The 18671-nt window shown below is 35.4% G+C and overlaps 1 protein-coding gene across 1 annotated transcript in view; it reads right to left on the bottom strand.

The window, feature by feature from the left end:
- LOC120306755 (phospholysine phosphohistidine inorganic pyrophosphate phosphatase) overlaps positions 1-16818 on the bottom strand; it is a 130430-nt gene extending 113612 nt beyond the window's left edge. The window contains exon 1 of the mRNA XM_039340587.1: positions 16661-16818. Coding sequence (XP_039196521.1) covers positions 16661-16788 — 128 coding nt within the window. The 5' untranslated portion in view covers positions 16789-16818. The remainder of the gene's footprint in view (positions 1-16660) is intronic.
- Between the last annotated feature and the right edge of the window lie 1853 nt (positions 16819-18671).

Genomic DNA, 18671 nt, shown 5'->3' with positions numbered 1-18671 from the left:
GGAATATAAGCACAATCAACATAAATACACATGCCCAGCCTCATGCATACTCACAAACAAAACAAAGACTTTAAGTGGAATTATATGCAATTCAAAGAACTTCACAAACCTCACATAAAAAACAAATTAGACTTGTATGTATTGAAAAAAATATATTGTATGTGAAATTTTGCCTGGATTTTATGGTCATTGATTATTTGTTAAACTTAAGTGAGCACAAAGAAACTTGGGCCAAATCTAATCTTCTCAGATGATATGTCTCTACTGGTTGAATTACCCTGATAATTTGCTGTCTCAGGTAGAAAACTCCCATTCTCAGAAGACATGTACTACATTGGTCTATGAGTTCCCTGGAAGTTAAAATACAATCCAAATAAATTAAATAATGTTTTTCCTATTCAAAATGAGGAACATCATTCTATATAACTAATTAACACTGCTTGTGACTGCTTTACCCCTTCTGGGAGAAGAGGAAATGATACTGCCCTACAGTGATGTATTATATCAGATAAGAAGAGTAGAGCTGAAAATTACTTGCAAGTTGAATCCCTTTGAACCTTTAGTTCAAATATAGTTTGCTCAATGTTCTTATTGTTATTTTTACATGCTTACTTAAGCTTGCAATATATTTTTTCATCTCAGGCTGTTCTGTATTATTCAATTCCTCTTGCCCCCTTTTAACCTTTTGCAAAACTAGGAATGTACTGATGAAAAAGCAACCCAGGACTAGAGCATCCATTATAAAGATATTTCTTCCTGTTATTGTTTTAGATGAGCCATGTGGTTAGAATGCAGTATTGCAGGCTGACTCTGCCCTCAGACGGGAATTCGATCCTGACTGGCTCAAGGTTGACTCAGCCTTTCATCCTCCCGAGGTCTATAAAATGAGGATCTAGATTGTTGGGGGCAATATGCTATAAACCACTTAGAGAGTGCTATAAAGCAGAGGTCCCAACCTTTTGGCCACCGTTTCTTTTTGGGACCGGTTCTGTGGAAAGAGGTTTTTCCACAGACCAGAGGGTTTTGTGTGTTGCCTGCATCTCACAGATGGGGCTTTGCTTGTTTGTGCAGACCGGTTGCTGGCATGCCCTGGCCCAGTACAGGTCCACGGGCTGGGGGTTGGGGACCCCTGCTATAAAGCATTATGAAGCGGTATATAAATCTAAGTACTATTAAGACTAAAGATGTGCATAGGCTAGGGTTACATATCACGATGAGCTATAATTGGGTTTTTTTTTAAATCTATTTAGTGAACTTAGCATACATGTTTTACCCTTCATGTCTTATGAAAGTAGCCAACGGTTACTTATTTAAGCAAGTTATGGCAATATAAACCATGGCTTAGTATTTATTCAGCCATAGGAAAATAAAGGCAAATGAAATAAACACAATTTGGCATGCTAAATGAACACAAGCTCAGATCTTCAGTCTTCAAATTTCCAATTCACCTTAGCTGTTAAGTCTAAATCTTTTCATCCTGCTTTTGCAAAGGAGCAACAGCAGCAATTTAGAAAGCAGCAGTGCTTCAACATGATCCTTTGCTATCTCTCTTCCCCATCTGCCAATTTTTGTCACAACCTTTATGTCATCCAGCATGAGAGGGCAAAAACAGGGTTCAGATTTAACATCCCCATAAGCTGACCCCAAAAAAATGTTGGCAAGGGCAGTTGGCTAAGACTGTACAAGGTCACTGAGGATGTCCAATAATTGTCCTAACACTTTACCTGTTATGGCACAATAATGAGAGTTTTTTTCATTATTTTCGGGTGAATGAACCTGGCAGATGCTGACAGCCAGCAGATGTGTAAAGTTCGAGGTGATTTGTAAGGGACCAGCTCATCTGACGCACAGTAATTGCATTGTGGGACACTGTCACTCAGATTCTTGTCCTGTTCTGTCAGAATGAGGTAAAGGTCAGTTCAAAGAACTGGTATAACATCAGAGAGAGCTCCTCACTGAAATTTAAAATATTTTCATATATTTCCTTCATGCCCAACCCAAAACATAAGGAATTCAGAATTGTGCCCCCTCTTGCTGGTGAAAATTGTGCCTGGAAAAATTAGGGATTTGCAATAGCTTTATTTATTGTTTTCAATGTCGCTTGCAAATGTTTTGCTTTTTAATTAACCTCTCCATTTACTCTCTGAACAGAGTATTTCTTTCTTGATAATCTATCTTTTCTCCTTTTCTAAGGAACTCAGAATAAAATACCGGGATTAGGAAGTAGACTTTCAAATAGAGAGGTCCTTTTGGTAAAAAGAAATCTCACTATCTCCACTTTCCATTTATTTGCTAATTTAAAAACCTGCTATCCTAAGTGCATAGGCCAGGGGTAGACAACTTTGGCTCTTTTATGACTCGTGGACTTCAACTTCCAGAATTCCTGTGCCAGCCATGTTGGCTCAGGATTTCTGGGAGTTGAAGTCCACGAGTCATAAAAGAGCCAAGGTTGCCTAGCCCTGGCATAGGCATTACTCAAGAGTCAGATATTACCTCTTCTACGCCAGTAACTTGCAATGTGATGAACACACGTGACAGACATTCAAAAAAACCAAGCACTCAGAAATCCTGACAGTTGTGCGGATCACCTCTTTTAATATAGAAATGGAAACCCAATCCATTAGCTTTCCAGGCTTGATTTGGAGGCAAATTGTAGTAGTAATAATTACTACACAGTGCAATATAACATAGCGTACAGTATAAGTATTACTGTATACAGATTTATGAAAGTTGACAGCTTGTGAAAATATTTCCTAAAGTTTTGATCTCCTGGGAGAGCTTATTAGTTTTTTTAAAAAAAAAACTGTAGTAAACTTGCAGACAAAGTACATTCTTCAGTTATCAGAATTTTTGAGTGATCCAGGATGCCACTAGCTCCATATAATTTCCTGACAGTTATAACAATTAATCAGTGGAACAACCTGCCTCCAGAAGCTGTGAACGCTCCAACACTGGAAGTTTTTAAGAAGAGACTGGACAGCCATTTGTCTGAAATGGTATAGGGTTTCCTGCCTGAGCAGGGGGTTGTATTAGATGACCTCCAAGGTCCCCCCCAACTATCATCATCATCATCATCATCATCATCATCATCTAAATTGGGAAGTTAATGCACAAATTGCTAAACCAGAAGATCCTCCCTTACTCTTTTTTTTAAAGGCTGTGTTTAGTATGAAAATTTATCTATCTTGCTGTCTACTCTTTGGAACATTATCCCCTGAGCAATTAACAGAATTAAGGAATAACAGAATAACAAAGTTATCCTCCCTCCCTCTCCCTCCCTCTCCCTCTCCCTCTTCCTCACATTTCTATATCTTATTCTTCAAGTTATTATTTAAATTGTTACACCAGCAGCTATTAAGTTTCTGGGATATTTGTTATAACCAAGAGAAATTCATTAGGTGTGTCCATATACATGTAACATGATTGCTTCTTCATAGAAAACTAACAAGTTTTCTTTACTTTTAAGTAATGAACTATAACAAGAATATGTCTATTTTGAACATTAATGTCTCCCCTTAATAACACTCTCCCAAATTGTCTTTTACAGATCCTTTCTTATTGATTCATCCTGGGTAACCTTGGGTCATTATCTTCTGACTCATTTTTATATTCTCTTGTCTTTGTTCTAAAAACTTTACTGTTAAGCTTTGTTTGTGTTCACAGACAATGCTTCGAGATCCTTTTTTTAGTTCTAATTTGCCTGTTTCTCTGGGGGTTTTTTTACAGCAAAGAAAGAACAGAGTCACAGAGAAGAATTAAGCTCCTCTACAAGGAGAGTATTGGAGATTAGTATTACTATGTGCAGCAAAAAATGAGCCACATAAGAGGCTAATTTTTAATAAGCATGGGCTGTACAGAACAACAAAAGAATGCCAGTTAATAAATGTAAGCATGCTGTTTGAAAAAAAGAACCAAAACTAAGATTGTAATACTGGGAAAATTTGACCACTTTAAGAGAAAGCTATTTTTTGCGTTGGATGAGATTAAAACTCTCCAAGGCTACATTTTGATCCTGAATGGTATATATTTTGAATTTTTTATTTATTTATCTAATTGTACGCTGTCCAGTTCCAATGAAATCTATTGGGATATGACCATCCATTACCAAAAGGCAACAGAGTTCAGTTAAGGTTGAAATTACAGAATGCAGAAGTGAGAGCATGAGGGCTCCATTTCAAGGCTCTATAGACCTAAATACTATAGAAGAAGCTAAACTGGAAGCTTAACAGTAGTAACAAGTTGTGCAGATATTACTCCCTTTAACTCAGAGGTCCCCAAGCTCTCCGGTTCCCTGGAGAGAGGTTTTTCCGTGGACTGGAGGGGGCATGGTTTTGTATGCTGCCTGAATCCTTTGGATGGGGCTTTCCTTGTTTGTGTGGACCGGTTGCTGGCATGGTCCACGGACCGGGGGTTGGGGACTCCTGCTTTAATTGGTAAGAAATCAGCAAGACTATCCCACAATACTAAGGTGATGAGCAGAAAATTCACAAGAAGTCATTGTTTACATGCAATAATTAAATAAGCAACAACTTACTGCCAAGATTTATCCCTCTATCGTAGAAATTTTAATGCAACATTTATTTAACTGGTTATATCAACAGATTAAAAGAAACATGTTTCTTACAAGAATGATAGACAACATTCATCCTTTTGTCACATATAGGGCAGCTTCTTTCTCATCTAAAATGAGAGGTGGCCATTTGCAAGACATACATTCATCACCTGAAGCTAAACTACAATTCATGTTTTATGTATATTCTATCAATCAAATAAAACTAAACCAGATTTTTTTAAAAAATGGAGAAGGATCCTGGTTTTAATATATTAATCTTGATTATGCAGTCATCATCTAAGTCCCTCTGGAATGATATCACTAAATAACACACACATAACAAAAGCAGCTAGAAAAAGGTAAGCCAGAGTTTGGATGCAGCCTAGACAATATAAACAAATGACTCATTTTTTTATCATTTTCATGTCTGAAGAATGCAAATGAAATGAACCATATTTGATTTCGCCCCTTTGCTCTTTCATCAACTGAAAATGCGTTTTTTCCATTGAATCTCTGCTGCAGCTTCAGGAGATGTTTCATATATCCTATACTATGATTTTACCTTGCTTACAATTGTATACAGTTTTATGCTTCAAATCTTTCTTGTATCTCCATGTTGGAACTGTTATTTATATATTTACTAAATCTACTTGTTAAAAGTAGATTGAAATAAAATAAGCAAACAGCATAAATTGCCACCATGAAAGACAGCAAAATTCTGCAAGGTAAAAACAAATACATCAGGGAGTATAATACTCTGTTGGAGGTAGATGTTTCACTTGTAGTAACAAGAGTCTTGTGTTGAGGTGCAATAACCTTTAGCCAGCCAAATGTGAGAAAATCAGATGGAAGTGAAATACATTTGGAGATCAGTGGAATGTTAAGAGTTCCATGCTCATAAGGAGAGGAGTCAAGATGGATAGTGTTTCTTATGCACAATTGCTTAGATGGGATGGTAAAATTTGGCAGTTAAAATCTTTGGAAGATTTAGCACAAGAAAATATTATATATTCATGGTTTCAGTACAGACAAATAGCGGACAGATGGAAGATAGATCGTAATGTGGGCTTGCTTAGAGAAGATGAAAATTTTGTTAAACAAGTAAAAGATCAAAGACGAACTCATATTAAGAGAATTTATGGGTTGCTAGTAGAATTGGACTCAGAACCAGAATTAATTAAAGAATGTATGATTAAATGGGCACAAAATTTTGGTGAACCAGTTCTACTAGATACCTGGGAAATTATCTGGGTGAGAAATGTTAAATTTACACAAGCCCAGAACTTAAGGGAGAACTTTTATAAAATGTTTTATAGATGGCACCTTGATCCACAAAAAATGTCTCGTATGTATCCTGACTTACAGCCCAAATGTTGGAGATGTGGTTGTTTGGACGCTACTTATTACCATATTTGGTGGTCGTGTAAAAATATAAAAGCCTTTTGGATTAAGATATGGTGGAATATTCAAAGAATTTTTAGAAGGAGGGTAAAATTTACCCCACAATTGTTTTTGCTAGGTATTGTTACCGATTGTGATACTAAGGAGGTTGTATTGATGTTAAATTTAATTACAGCCGCAAGGTTGTTAGTAGGGTAATATTGGAAGAAGGAATCTTTGCCTACTTTGCAAGAGTGGTTTTCTAAAGTATCCTATCTGGCGGAAATGGCAAAGATTTCGGCTTTTTTAAAGGATCAATCGCAAGAGAAGTTCTTTGTGGTATGGGAAAAATGGATAGATTTTATACAACATAAGTTGGATATAAAAAATATTATTTAGTTTTTCAATAACTTATATATAAATTTTAATATTGTAAAGATTGTAATATTTTTTCTTTCTTTTTATATTTTTTATTATTATTTTACTTTCTTATATTTCCTTTCTTCTTTCTTTCTCTTTATTTTTTTAAGTATTTTTTTTTCCTTTCTTTAATATTTATGTTTTTATATATATATATATATTATTGTTAATTGTTTTATTAGTTGTTTAAGTAATGTATTTAGATTTATCTATGGTTTATACTTTTTTTTTAAGAATTCAAGAAACTTTAATTAAGTCTATATTCAGCTCTGGGAAGGCTGAGGGAGGGAATGGGAGGGTTGGGGTGGGTTGGGGAGGGCTGTTTTTCTTCTTGTAAAAATTTTCAATTAAAAAAAAAAAAGAGTTCCATGCTCAAGAGGCTGATTCTAATTTCCATTATGTCCATGACATTCTGAAGCGGCATCTCTGCAGGCCCCAATTTTTTTTTTTTAAATTCTTAAGAAATGACCAATAGTTCACAGGATTGCTGAAACTGTACAAATGTTCAGCATCTGGTGAGAGGTTTTCCAGGATAGTAATGCTAAAATCTCATGAACTGATAAGATCTGGAGCAATTGAAAAAGGGAGGAGGGATGCTTGCATCATTGTACAATGACTGCAATGTCATCATTATCACCAACATTCTACAACAACTATGAAAGAAAGGGATCTGGCTACAGTAATGTTATGAAAATAAATAGTATTCTAAAAGAAGGAATAAGACTTTCACAATTCCTGCTATGGAAACTGGCCAGTCATTATAATAAGAAAGGATGTCAGACTAATCAGGCCTTTAATATGGACTGGTATTTGTGGTTTTTAAGGCCTTATAGGCTCTTAGAATGCCTTCTAAAGTAGTCACCAAATTGTAATTATCTGATTACCAATTATTTCCCAATTACCAAAGCATAATTGGTGACAGAAGGGAAAAATTAAATGCATGGGGGCACAATTATATTAACACTATAATTCATTTGATTTTTAATTACATTTTAATGAAATTAAATCAAATTTTGGTTTTGTCCTACTCTCATGATTATGAGAGTGCTGCTGCCAGCACAGCTCTCCCAGGTAACCATTAGCCCAAAACAATGAAGTAGACCCAAATATTAGCCAACAGAAATATTAAGGATGAAAATAAATATATTTTAGATATATTCTAGCTTTTCATGCTTATACAAAGTTGGCATATAAACATTCAGCATGGTTGTTTAGAAACCAAAAATAATCAACTACCCTCTTAGGAAGGAGCCAATTACAGCATGAGTAGAAACTAATTCTACAAGTTGTTTATATTAACAAATATAGCCTGTGGCAACTGGAAAACTCACAGATGAATTTTGACAAGGATACACCAATTGTTCCTTTGATCCTATTATTCTAATTTAAAGCATGAAAATGGTTGCCCAGTTGCCTAGTTTTATTAGGGTTTAATTTCTGTTAGGTGCAAGTGAATAATGATGTAAAGATCAGCAACTAGTCCCCTGATCTTTGAGTGTCCAGCATAGTTATGAAGATTTAGGTGCAAATTTTATGAAAAAGCTTATTTTTGCAGTCATACAATTCAGAAAGTCTTTCCTTATTTTTCTACATGAACCTTGACAATTGAGCAAGGTGTAAGCAGCCCAGGAAATGAATTTGTCATTACTATTATTATGAGCCGTCTTAATCACATTTTTATGGATAATATAATCGTATTATACTGGGCTTTGTTTCATACTGATGGATAGCTAACTGTTTGCCTTTGATGTCGCTAATTATAAACTATGAAAGCCGGTCGAATCCAATACAACACTTCCATTGTGAAATCATTATTACTCTTTGTATATAAAGAACATCTGTTGGTAAACAATTAACTAGGGACTAATAGAAAGGAAGCAATTCTTTGCCCCATTTTAATCATCACTTAGCTAACGCCTTCCAAAGAATGATTCAATCAACTGTAGTTCTTTTTAACCCACAGATTACCACAATTCTATAACCCATGATAAGGGTTTTCTGTGTTTATTCCTTTTGGGACAACAATATCACCAGTTTGCTTTTGGGTGTATTTCAATGGTTGTCTTCGTTAAAGTCCTTCAGGGATTAGGATCTGAGTATCTTCAAGATCATCTATTCCCAGGGGCTTTTTTGCTAATGTATTAAGATATGGAAGAAGGGGCTCTCTCTGGATCCTAATCAAGGAAGTGTCCTTTTCAGGAACTAGACAGTAGGACCTTTTCAGTCTCTGCCCCCTTCTCTGGAATAGTATTCCGCTGAAGATCAGATCAACCGCCAATCTTGAAAATTTTCGAAGAATAACTGAGACCTGGTTTTTCCAGCATGGTTTTTGGGTCTGAGACATTCCTTTAATTCTTCCCACAGAGAAAGTGTCTGCATGGGATTGGTTGCTAGGGATACTGTTAAGGAATTCTTATATATTTGATTATATATGATTATATATTTCTTTGGTGCTTGTCAACTATGACTTGGGTAGCATATACATATACATATATAAGTAAAAAAGCTAGCTTGGTCTAATTTGAAAGCAGATCTAAGAACTATTGTCATTTTTCACACAGAATGTTAATATAAGCAATTGTGAAGTCACAGTATAGCTTTAAACTTGAAGCATCCTTTTGTCATTATTTGACAAAATAGACTATTTAATCTTACTATAAGAACTCTACCCCTACTTTAGAAGCACAGCAAGGGTCAATAAAGCAGATTAAAAGGCACTGAAGCTGAAATAAAATATCACTAACTGAGGAGGGTGTCCGTTATTCACAAATGTCAGTTAAGTACTGAAATAATGATTTACACCCTTTGCACAATAACATTATTTAACTAACACCAATTATGCCATTTGTGTTATTTACCTGGAACAAAGTTCCACCCAAGAGCTCTATGACCTCCCATTGTGCTGTTTTTAGAAGAACTGTGAAGACCTGACTTTTCACCCAGGACTTTGATGAGGGAGATTGGCACCCCTCACTTCATTGCACTTGCCATCTTTTATCTTTATTTTTTGTTTTATTGCTTGCAACTTCTTTGTTTGTTGTACACCATCCAGAGTTGTGGAGGGGATGGCAGCATACAAAAGCTTAATCAATTATTATATTCACAAAAATGTGAAATCAATTTGTTCCTGATTTCTGCCAGTTATTTAGATGGTGTTGGCCTTCATACACATTGAATGTTTTCCAAGAACAGTAGTAATGTATCAGCATGGTATATATGCAGATTCAAGCACTGTGGCCTTTTGTAATTGACTGATGGAAATTTTGTCAATGCACATATTTTCTAATTATCATCGAAGATTTTTTTGACAAGGCACCCAATGTGCTGATAACCATAGGGATCACCACAGCGACTTTATTTCATAATCTTTCGATTTTGATTTTCAAATTTTGATACCTAGTGATCTTCTCCAATTCTTCATCTTCTATCCTACTATAGTATTCTATGCTGTATATCAATAATGTAGACTTCCTTCTTTTTAACTACAGTTAAATTTGGTTTATTATGAGCCAAGACTCATATTCAGAAATCCTACAATATTTTACCCTCCTCATTTTGGACTACTTTTTAAACTCTTTGTTTCTAATTGTTCATTTCTGGCACATTATTATTTTTACAGAGGTTCCAGAGAATAATTTTGGTAACTATGTTATGTCATTGTTTATAAATTTGTGCAATATTCATGCATGAGCTGAGTATTTGATCTACTGTTTCTTCACCATCTGTGCACAATCTGCACTTTGAATCATTTGACAATTTTTCAATTCTGGCCTGGATTTTATTAATTCCAATAGCTTGCTCTTGAGCAGCCAAAATCAAGCCTTCAGTTTCTTTTTTTAATGTTCCAGTTGTAAATCATTTCCAGGTTTTATCTTTATCTACTTTCCCCTCAATCTTTTGTAGAAATTGAACACGTATTATATAAAATATAAAAATTATATTAGTATATATCCATATATTATTTGTGTTATTTTAAATCATTTCTATAAATGTCATTATATGAATTATAATAATTGCTGAAGAAATTTGTTCCCTTTCATGTGAAGTCACATTGTCAAGGTCTAGCTTCAAGGCAAGCTGCCACTGGGTCACAGCTAACTATTTTCCAGAAAATGCAAAAGAATTAAATGCAAATATTAGTTTGATAGACATTAACAAAAGTTATTTTGGTACTCTAAAACATTAGGAAACTGTAGCTAAGGATTATGCCATTAAGAGATATTGTTTTATGTAACGTGTTATGATATGATTGTTACTACAAGTTTTTCACTAGAAAAGCGAAAAGTGGTAGAATGGTTCACCTAAATTCCTTGGCTCTGGCAACCACCAATTTTTCCCCACCAGTTACTATTGTTAACAAAAAATAATGGGAGATATAACTGACATAACTGAACGCCTAAAATACAAGACAGAATCAAACCGAGCATGTGCCGTACCAAAACTGCTACAAATTATTTATTGGGTATATATGGGTGTTTTGCCTTCAATCTTGACTGGACTGCCTGGACAAGTCTCTTCTTGGCAAGATTTCAGAAGTGGTTTGCCATTGCCTGCTTCCTAGAGCTGAGAGAGAGAGACTGGCATAAAATCACCTAGCTAAAGCCAGACTAGAACTCACAGTCTCCTAGTTTCGTGCCTGGTGCCTTCATCACTACACCAAATTGATTCTTGTAACTCGGTCATGCACTTGCCTTTTTAATAAAACTGTAAGCATAACACTGATATGTAACACAGTTCCAAGGCAGATTTCCTACCATGCTGCTTTTTCCTGGTTCACTAATGATATCTGCCTGAAATTCAGTCTTAACTCTAACTACTTGAGTCTTATCCACATCTCAACAATTCCCAAAGGCAGTGTTTGCATGATGAATGTACTATGTGACCCAGGCTATCCTCGGATGTACTTATAGGTATTCAGAAACAATTCTTAAAATTATGAAAATTAAGATGTGCTGATACAGATCTCTGAAACCACTGATTTTTATGGAAGGCCTTGTAGCATGCAAGGCTCCTGATGTTAGGGACCTCCGAACAGGCATGGCAGAGTTACACAACACCGTTCCTAGTTTTTCTATTAACTTAACAAGGGAAAAAATAATTTTATATGTATACACAATGACATACAAATAACAAGATTAAAATTATATGCTCAACCACATTAAAACCATGCTAAATTTACAGTAAGAAGAGGACAGAGTCTTTTAAGCAGTTGATGCATAGTTAAAAAAATAATATAACAATATTACAGGGATAGCTTGCAAGAAGTGAAACAAACTATTAATTATAATGCAGCCGGAGCTCTGAGATTTGTTTTTGTACCCAAGAACTAATGGCTAATTTACTAATTACTGCAAGGACAACAAAGCACAAATCAGGATGATTAACTCTACCCCAGTTGTGGAAGAACAGAGATCATTCTCTTGGCAGGTATAATTGACAATTACTGTGATGCATTTTAAATAAAAGATCATACATAACTGCTTGACTGGGAAAACAGTGCTTTTTTATGAGACTCCACAACAGGATTCATCCACAGGAAATTCTCAGGCAAGAAATGTTAGAATAGTAAGGTTATAGTTTGATGACACCACTTAAATTGGAATAACTGACAATGAACATAGTAAATAAGGTCTGGATGTTACAATTATTATTTTGTTTTGCTGTGTTATTTATTTGAACCTTCCAAGTTTATTTGGTTAACTTTCTTGGCAAAAAAAAAAAAAAACTTTCAATTTTTACCCGTAGTCCTTTATCTATTTCAACTATGATATAACAAAAATGCCTATTTAGGTTAAAAGTAAGCAGTAATGGATTCCATTTAGATTAAAAACATGAAGTGGCAACATTTATTTGGTGAATGTTTAAACTGCCAATTCCAGAAGCCTTAAGACACTTTATAGTACATTTAATAATATTAAATTTTATTGAAAAATCTTTATTAAAAAGTCATCAAAAATGTACTGCCAATCAAACCAATGGTAAATAAAACCACCTTTTATGTTGACTTTATTTAGTATGTAAGCAGTGATAAATTGGCTGTCCTTAAATAACCTTGTGTGGTAAATTTAATGTTGTTTTTATCTATTGAACCCATTCACCTATATTTTTATTGTCTACAAACAAACTGGCAGCTTATATAATTGCACACCCACTCTTAATATGTGTGGAATGGCCCTGTTGTGTTATCCCAAAACCAATCTAGCAAGCATGTTCTATACAAACTATGGTTTGCCAACTATAAGCAATGGCAGGTTTATTACAAAGCCATTGTAGTAGTTAAACTTAGAGATTACTAACATGTTTTAATTGTTAATTTTGATATTCAAAATTCTGTGCTATATACCATAATGAGATATCCCAGCAAGGTATGTTACAAAATGGTCAAATCTATTCAAATAAATTACCATTATTATTGAGTTCTCCCTAATCACAATTCTTCTGCTCTTTCTAAAATAGGAAAATATTAAAAAAAGAATACTGAAGACTGCTTGTTATGTTAAAATGCATTACTATCTTGACTAATCCCCTGCTTTGGTTTTTCTTTTCTGCTTTTAATACATATATTTCTGCTGTGTAGCTATTATTCAATATTTGACTGAATTTCTTATACTTCACAGCAGAAGTTAAATACTTGGGGTTGCAGAAAAAATTAGGCTTCATCCCTAATAGGGTCTTTCAGTTTGGAAACTTAAATGTTTGGAAATTGGCAGTGTAAACTCATATAAATAGAGATTATTATAACAAAGCAAAATTATTTTTTTTAACATGTCCACTATTTTCAACCTTTCCACTCATAGGAGTATCTTTATAAAGAGGTTTCCAAGACTATCTATATTTTCTCCATGAGGTTATTTCTCCCCCTTTCCCTACCCCAACTGTTTAAATTGTTTTACAATTCCAAGGGCTACCTCTTGTTTGCAATCCTGCTCTTGTAAGACTCTGCAGGCATCTTATTCTAACCTGACCATCCAGCTGTTCTACCAGGTCATGGTGCTCTAGATTTCCGCTCTCTTTCTAAAGAGTCCTGTTGAAAGTTGTGCCAACAGATGCCACATTCGGGTCAAACAACAGGATGTTGTAAATGTCCAACTGCTGTGGGCTTTTCAAATGTATATGCTAATAGGTATGCTATCAGCACACAGCTGTAAATGCAAATAACAAGTCTGAAGCTGGGTATTTTTATTGCTCTTTAACCACCTTCTGTATTGCAACTGGGCAACTCCTCGCTGGTTCCAACATGAAAAGAAAATTGCTTGCTTCATCTTGAGGCTGTGTAAACCAATCAGAGCAATAATGGCACAGAACAGAGGAGATACTATGGCTAATTGAATCAAGGCTTTCTTGTGACTGTCACACTAAAATGTCCATACAATTAACTGCTAGTAAGAGCAAAGCAGACAGAGTATGGTCACACTTCATAACAAATTATTGAAAGCTAATACAATCAATATAAGTTCCAAAGAAAAAATAAAGAGGTCCTGTACCAGCTTAGATACTAAAATTTACTTTTACATGTTTCCTACTTTGGAAATGATTAAAACAATGAGAGAAATGACAAACCTCTATTAGTATCAAACAAAAAGAAAGCCCTTTGAATTTAAACAGGATTTTCCCTCACATAAGTCAATATATGCTTTCCACCAAAGTATTAAATTCATGACATATAAGCTGATGATCAGCTACTTTAAAAAATAAATAGGTTATCTATATAAGTTGCCGATAAATCAAACTTACTATAAAAAAAATTCAGCAGCTGAATCTGATTATTCTCACAACTGTGTACATTAGTCAGGCTTTAAATTATGAAAAACAATTCATATTAAAGTTCATATTAAAAAGATTATTTCTCTTGCAATCAATTCCAAAGAGAAAAGCCTTATTTCAACTTCCATTCTTATTTCTTTTCCAGCACAAATCACTACATTTTTGTATTTGCTTAAAAATCAACTTTAATTTGATGTTTAAGAACACTTTCTTATCCATGTCCCAATGGGTTTAGTGGAACTTATTTCCATGGAAGCTTACTTGAACACAAAGCAAACAGATAAAGTAAGAAAGAGATGTTTTTAGTCACAGAGTTTTTTTCCTAATTAAAAAATGTTTTGTTTACGATGGGTTTTAAGCAGGTGAACAAGCTGTTACTGAATATCCCAATTACACATTTTAATTTATAATACACTTATTGGAACATTTTTATTTGGCTTTTATTAAAAATAGCTTTTTATGAAGAAGAGAAAAATATCATGTGGATTCATGGATGTATATATGCATACAGTATTTGTCACCTCAGTGTTAATGAACAGTTAAGATGAATGACTTCTGCTAAAATATATGTATCTGTTGCAGAATTCAACACATACTTTTTGATGCAAAGCTATTAACAGTGATGCTTTGAGTGGAAAGATAATAAAATGCTGATAATATTTTTAACAAAATTAACCAGTTATAAATTCAAGAGAGATCTAACAAAACTTCCCAACATTCTTTTGTTTGTTCTGGCTGAACAAACTCCATTAGCAATTCTGATATCATGTTTTCCTATTTAAACTATCAGAATCTCCCAGATAATTGGCAGATTGAAAAAATATTGAGACGGCTTTAAATAAACATTAGCTCCAGTTGTACCAATGCAAATTTAGCCCAAATCAATTTCATTGTTTCTTGATTTAACTTTCTGCGACTAGAAAGTTAATGATTAGTTAGCATGTCAAAGCAGATTCTGAAGATGCAATAACATATATTCTTCTCTTCTTCCCTTTGGTCAAATAAGTGTATAAGCCAAATTAATTAAATATTAATCCCAAATAAAGAATTAGGATTGGCTAATTTCCAGAACTTCAACCTCTTGCATTTAACTCAAGGACTCTAACCTGATAACATTTGAATCAACATAACTTACTTTACTTTTTCAATTTATCTGTGAAATTATGACTTAATATGTTAGTATCTATACTTAAGAAATGTAGTATATACAGCATCAAACAATAAGCAAGATTTTGTGCTCAAAATAGGGAAGGAGAGGGAAAAAAAGAAAACAAAATCAAAGAAATACAGAATGTGAACAAAAAGACTCCTAAAACCTCTTAGAATGATAAAGCAGTCAATTTGGCTTAGATAACTTGTAACATTTGTCCAGTATTAGTGGAGTGTACTGAATATATGGTTGCAAAAACAAATAAAAAGGCACAAACATAATTGTTCTTGATATAATTCATTAGTATTCAACAGTCTTTTCATTTTAGTGATAAAACAGGAATATATTGTGCTTCCCTGTTAAAAAAAAGTCAGTACTCCATTCCTGGATAAGAACATGAACAGAGGGGAAAAAGACAATATATTGTCATATGGACAGCCACCACAACACAACTTCTGTAACCATTAGGCAGCATTCCTTTAGGACTGATGTTTTAGCCAATGTATCCAGCGGGCATCAATTTAAGTAAAAGCCGCTACTGTATAAGAAAGCAAAAGAAAAACTATGAGTGTTATGCTTGTAGCTAAAGACTATGTTATGCTTGTAGCTAAAGACTATGAATTGTCTTTAGCTACAAACATTATCTAAAAGAATATTAGCATTTTATGGTAATAACTTTGTACTATCTTCTTTGCCATCTAGGACACACACACATATATATTATTTGAAAGAGCAAAGTAAAATTCCCAGTGAAAGGAACTAGAGGTATTCCCAAATCAGCATGTGCAGGATTCCAGACTAATTTTTAAAAATGTAATTATCATTTGTTGGGGAGGCAGGGGTATTACCATGTTTTGCTTGGTAAAACAGTGGGTAAAACTAAGGGTCCGCTTTGCTTGTATCAGGATATAAATCAGATTAATAAAAGCACTCCATAAAATCATAGTAACTGTCATACTCTGCCAAGTCAAAGTATCAACCATAAGGAAGGCTTAATTGCAGGGGATAAAAACCTGCATTCCCACAGTATACTAAAGAGAAGACTGGGTTTAAAGTGCTGTGTAAATCATCCTCACGTGTGGTTTGGAGTCCACGGTTTGCAGCTTGGCGCTATATGTGAACCTAATGCTAAGAGCTAGCGAGTGGTTGAACCAGAATAGCCCATGGATTACTGAATTCTAGTAACAGATTGGCATCCGCAATTGGTTGCATTGGTTGCACAAATGGCAGAAGACACGCACACGCCCTTTCTTGAAGACCGGACTTCTCCCAAGAAGTCCACCCAAGCTGGCAGGTGGACTGCCAGGTCGGTAGCGGGAAGGAGGTTTTTTTGTTTGTTTTTTTTTGCCACGACAAAAAGCCTCGCAGCCAGTTGCTGCAGGCCTCCCACTTACTTTTTTACAGCTTCTATAGATCCAGAAATGGGGACTCCGCCTCCGTCGCCTCCGCTATCGTAAAGCACCCCGCTAATATCTAACAACACTCCCTCTACGCCCGATAAGACTGCACCCCCATCAGCCATACCGAACAAGCCCCGCCCCCAGCACAGCTAAAGCCTGCTTGTGAAGCAAGACACACCTCGCCCCCGAGGCCCCGTCCATTCTTCCTGGCTGCGAAGGACCCTGGGAAATGTAGTTGTCGCTCAACCCGGGGGGGGGGTGCAACGCCGCGGAAATTTACTGTGCCGTAATAGTACAGATTCTCGGTAGTCCTGTAGTGGACCAAGTAAAAGGGGGGGCGCTTGATCGACTGGCACCCCGAGTTCCGTGGAGGAGATTAGGCAATGTGCCTTTTGGGAGATATTGATCTTCTTCGCTCCTCCGAACACCTCAGGTTTCCTTTCTGAGTCCCGCTGCAAAGGAGAGGGGGGGAGATGACGGGCTTCTTCCCGCAAGCTGCAACGGCCTCAGTCCCGTTGCGCGTTCACCCTTGGGCGGCCGATCGCAAGAGAGCCGAAGCCCAGCGACAGCTGTTTTCTCTGGCCATCGGCCAAAGAGAAGCAGAAACGGACCCCAGTCACGATGTCCACAATGTGAGCCAAACATAAAATAACAGGTTTTGGTTAAAACTGTGCTAAACCACAGTTTGCCATAACCATGGTTTGTTGAGTAAGCTGGACCCAAATACACTAGGCTTAAATCATGCTTAGCAGTGTCCCAAAGATGCTTTTTCAAAAGGCAACCGGACTTTTTTTCCTTGAAGATATTTCACTTCTCATCCAAGAAGCTTCTTCGGTTCTGAAGCTTCTTGGATGAGAAGTGAAACGTCTTCAAGGAAAAAACAAAGTCCAGTTGCCTTGTCAAAAAAAGCACGTTGTGACAACCTTGACCTGGATGACTGAGAATCTCCATAGATATGCTTCACAGTGACAATATGGCTTGTGTAATGTGCAAACCCAGTTTGTGCCTAAGATTGATCCATATTTAAGGACTAACTATTCTGTCTTACCTGCTGGGCTAGCAAAGGTGAGCAATAACACTTTCTCAACCTGTCCTGCTTAAGTGTCAGTAACTTTTTATATCTGTTTCACACAATATCTGCAATAAACCCCAAATCACATATGGGCAATGACATTGTGATACAATGTCATTCTTAGATGGGTGACATTTTGGCAATCTTGTATGGTCTTTGATTTTGTAATTTTGCAAGCCCACTTAGATACAAGTACCATGCTGGGTAGGTTATGTATCATGCTAAGCAATCATTTATTAATGATTTATTGAATCCTGAGCCATTAATCATAGTTTAGATACTATATGGGCTAAGTCAAAACAAATTGCAAAACAAATTGCAATATCACATAATGTTTACAATATCCCAAACTTCTGCTGGATTCACATGTCACTTAATCAAATTTAAGTAAAAGAAGGGATCCAGACAAAATGAATCAAACCCATGTGTCTTTGCCTTGAAGTAAGCTCTGTCATTCTGAGGGAATCTTTCTGCTATAACTACTGTATGCATAGGATGGTGGCCTTAAATAAGCTGCAGGTGGATTTTCTCAACTGATACAGACCTCCATTTATACAAATAACTTAATACCTAATTAATTTGTCATTGAAACAAAAAAAAGACAGTGAGCCACATTTTGAACAGCTACAAGAAAGATTTAATCATGTATGTTCAAACGTATATGATAATGGGGATTTTTTTCACTGTTGGTAAAGTGCAGATATTTATTTATTACTACAACAATCACTGCCATGCTGCAATTTGAAAATATGTAAGAGGCAGTGTTGGAATTATAGTCTACTTTAAGAAAAGCCAAGGAGTCTTTGAATCATTGATTTGTTCAGTGCTTCAAGTCACTTCTTCTTAAAGATAGTATCTAAATGGTAAAATTCATTATATAGACTGTGAAATGGATCAGGTTATTTAAAACAACACCACTAATGGTACAATATC

This window comes from Crotalus tigris, unplaced genomic scaffold, assembly GCF_016545835.1.
Source record: "Crotalus tigris isolate CLP2741 ecotype Arizona unplaced genomic scaffold, ASM1654583v1 scf7180000017536.10889498, whole genome shotgun sequence".
Classification (NCBI taxonomy): Eukaryota; Metazoa; Chordata; class Lepidosauria; order Squamata; family Viperidae; genus Crotalus; species Crotalus tigris.
This window is presented reverse-complemented; position numbering and strand designations above follow the sequence as displayed.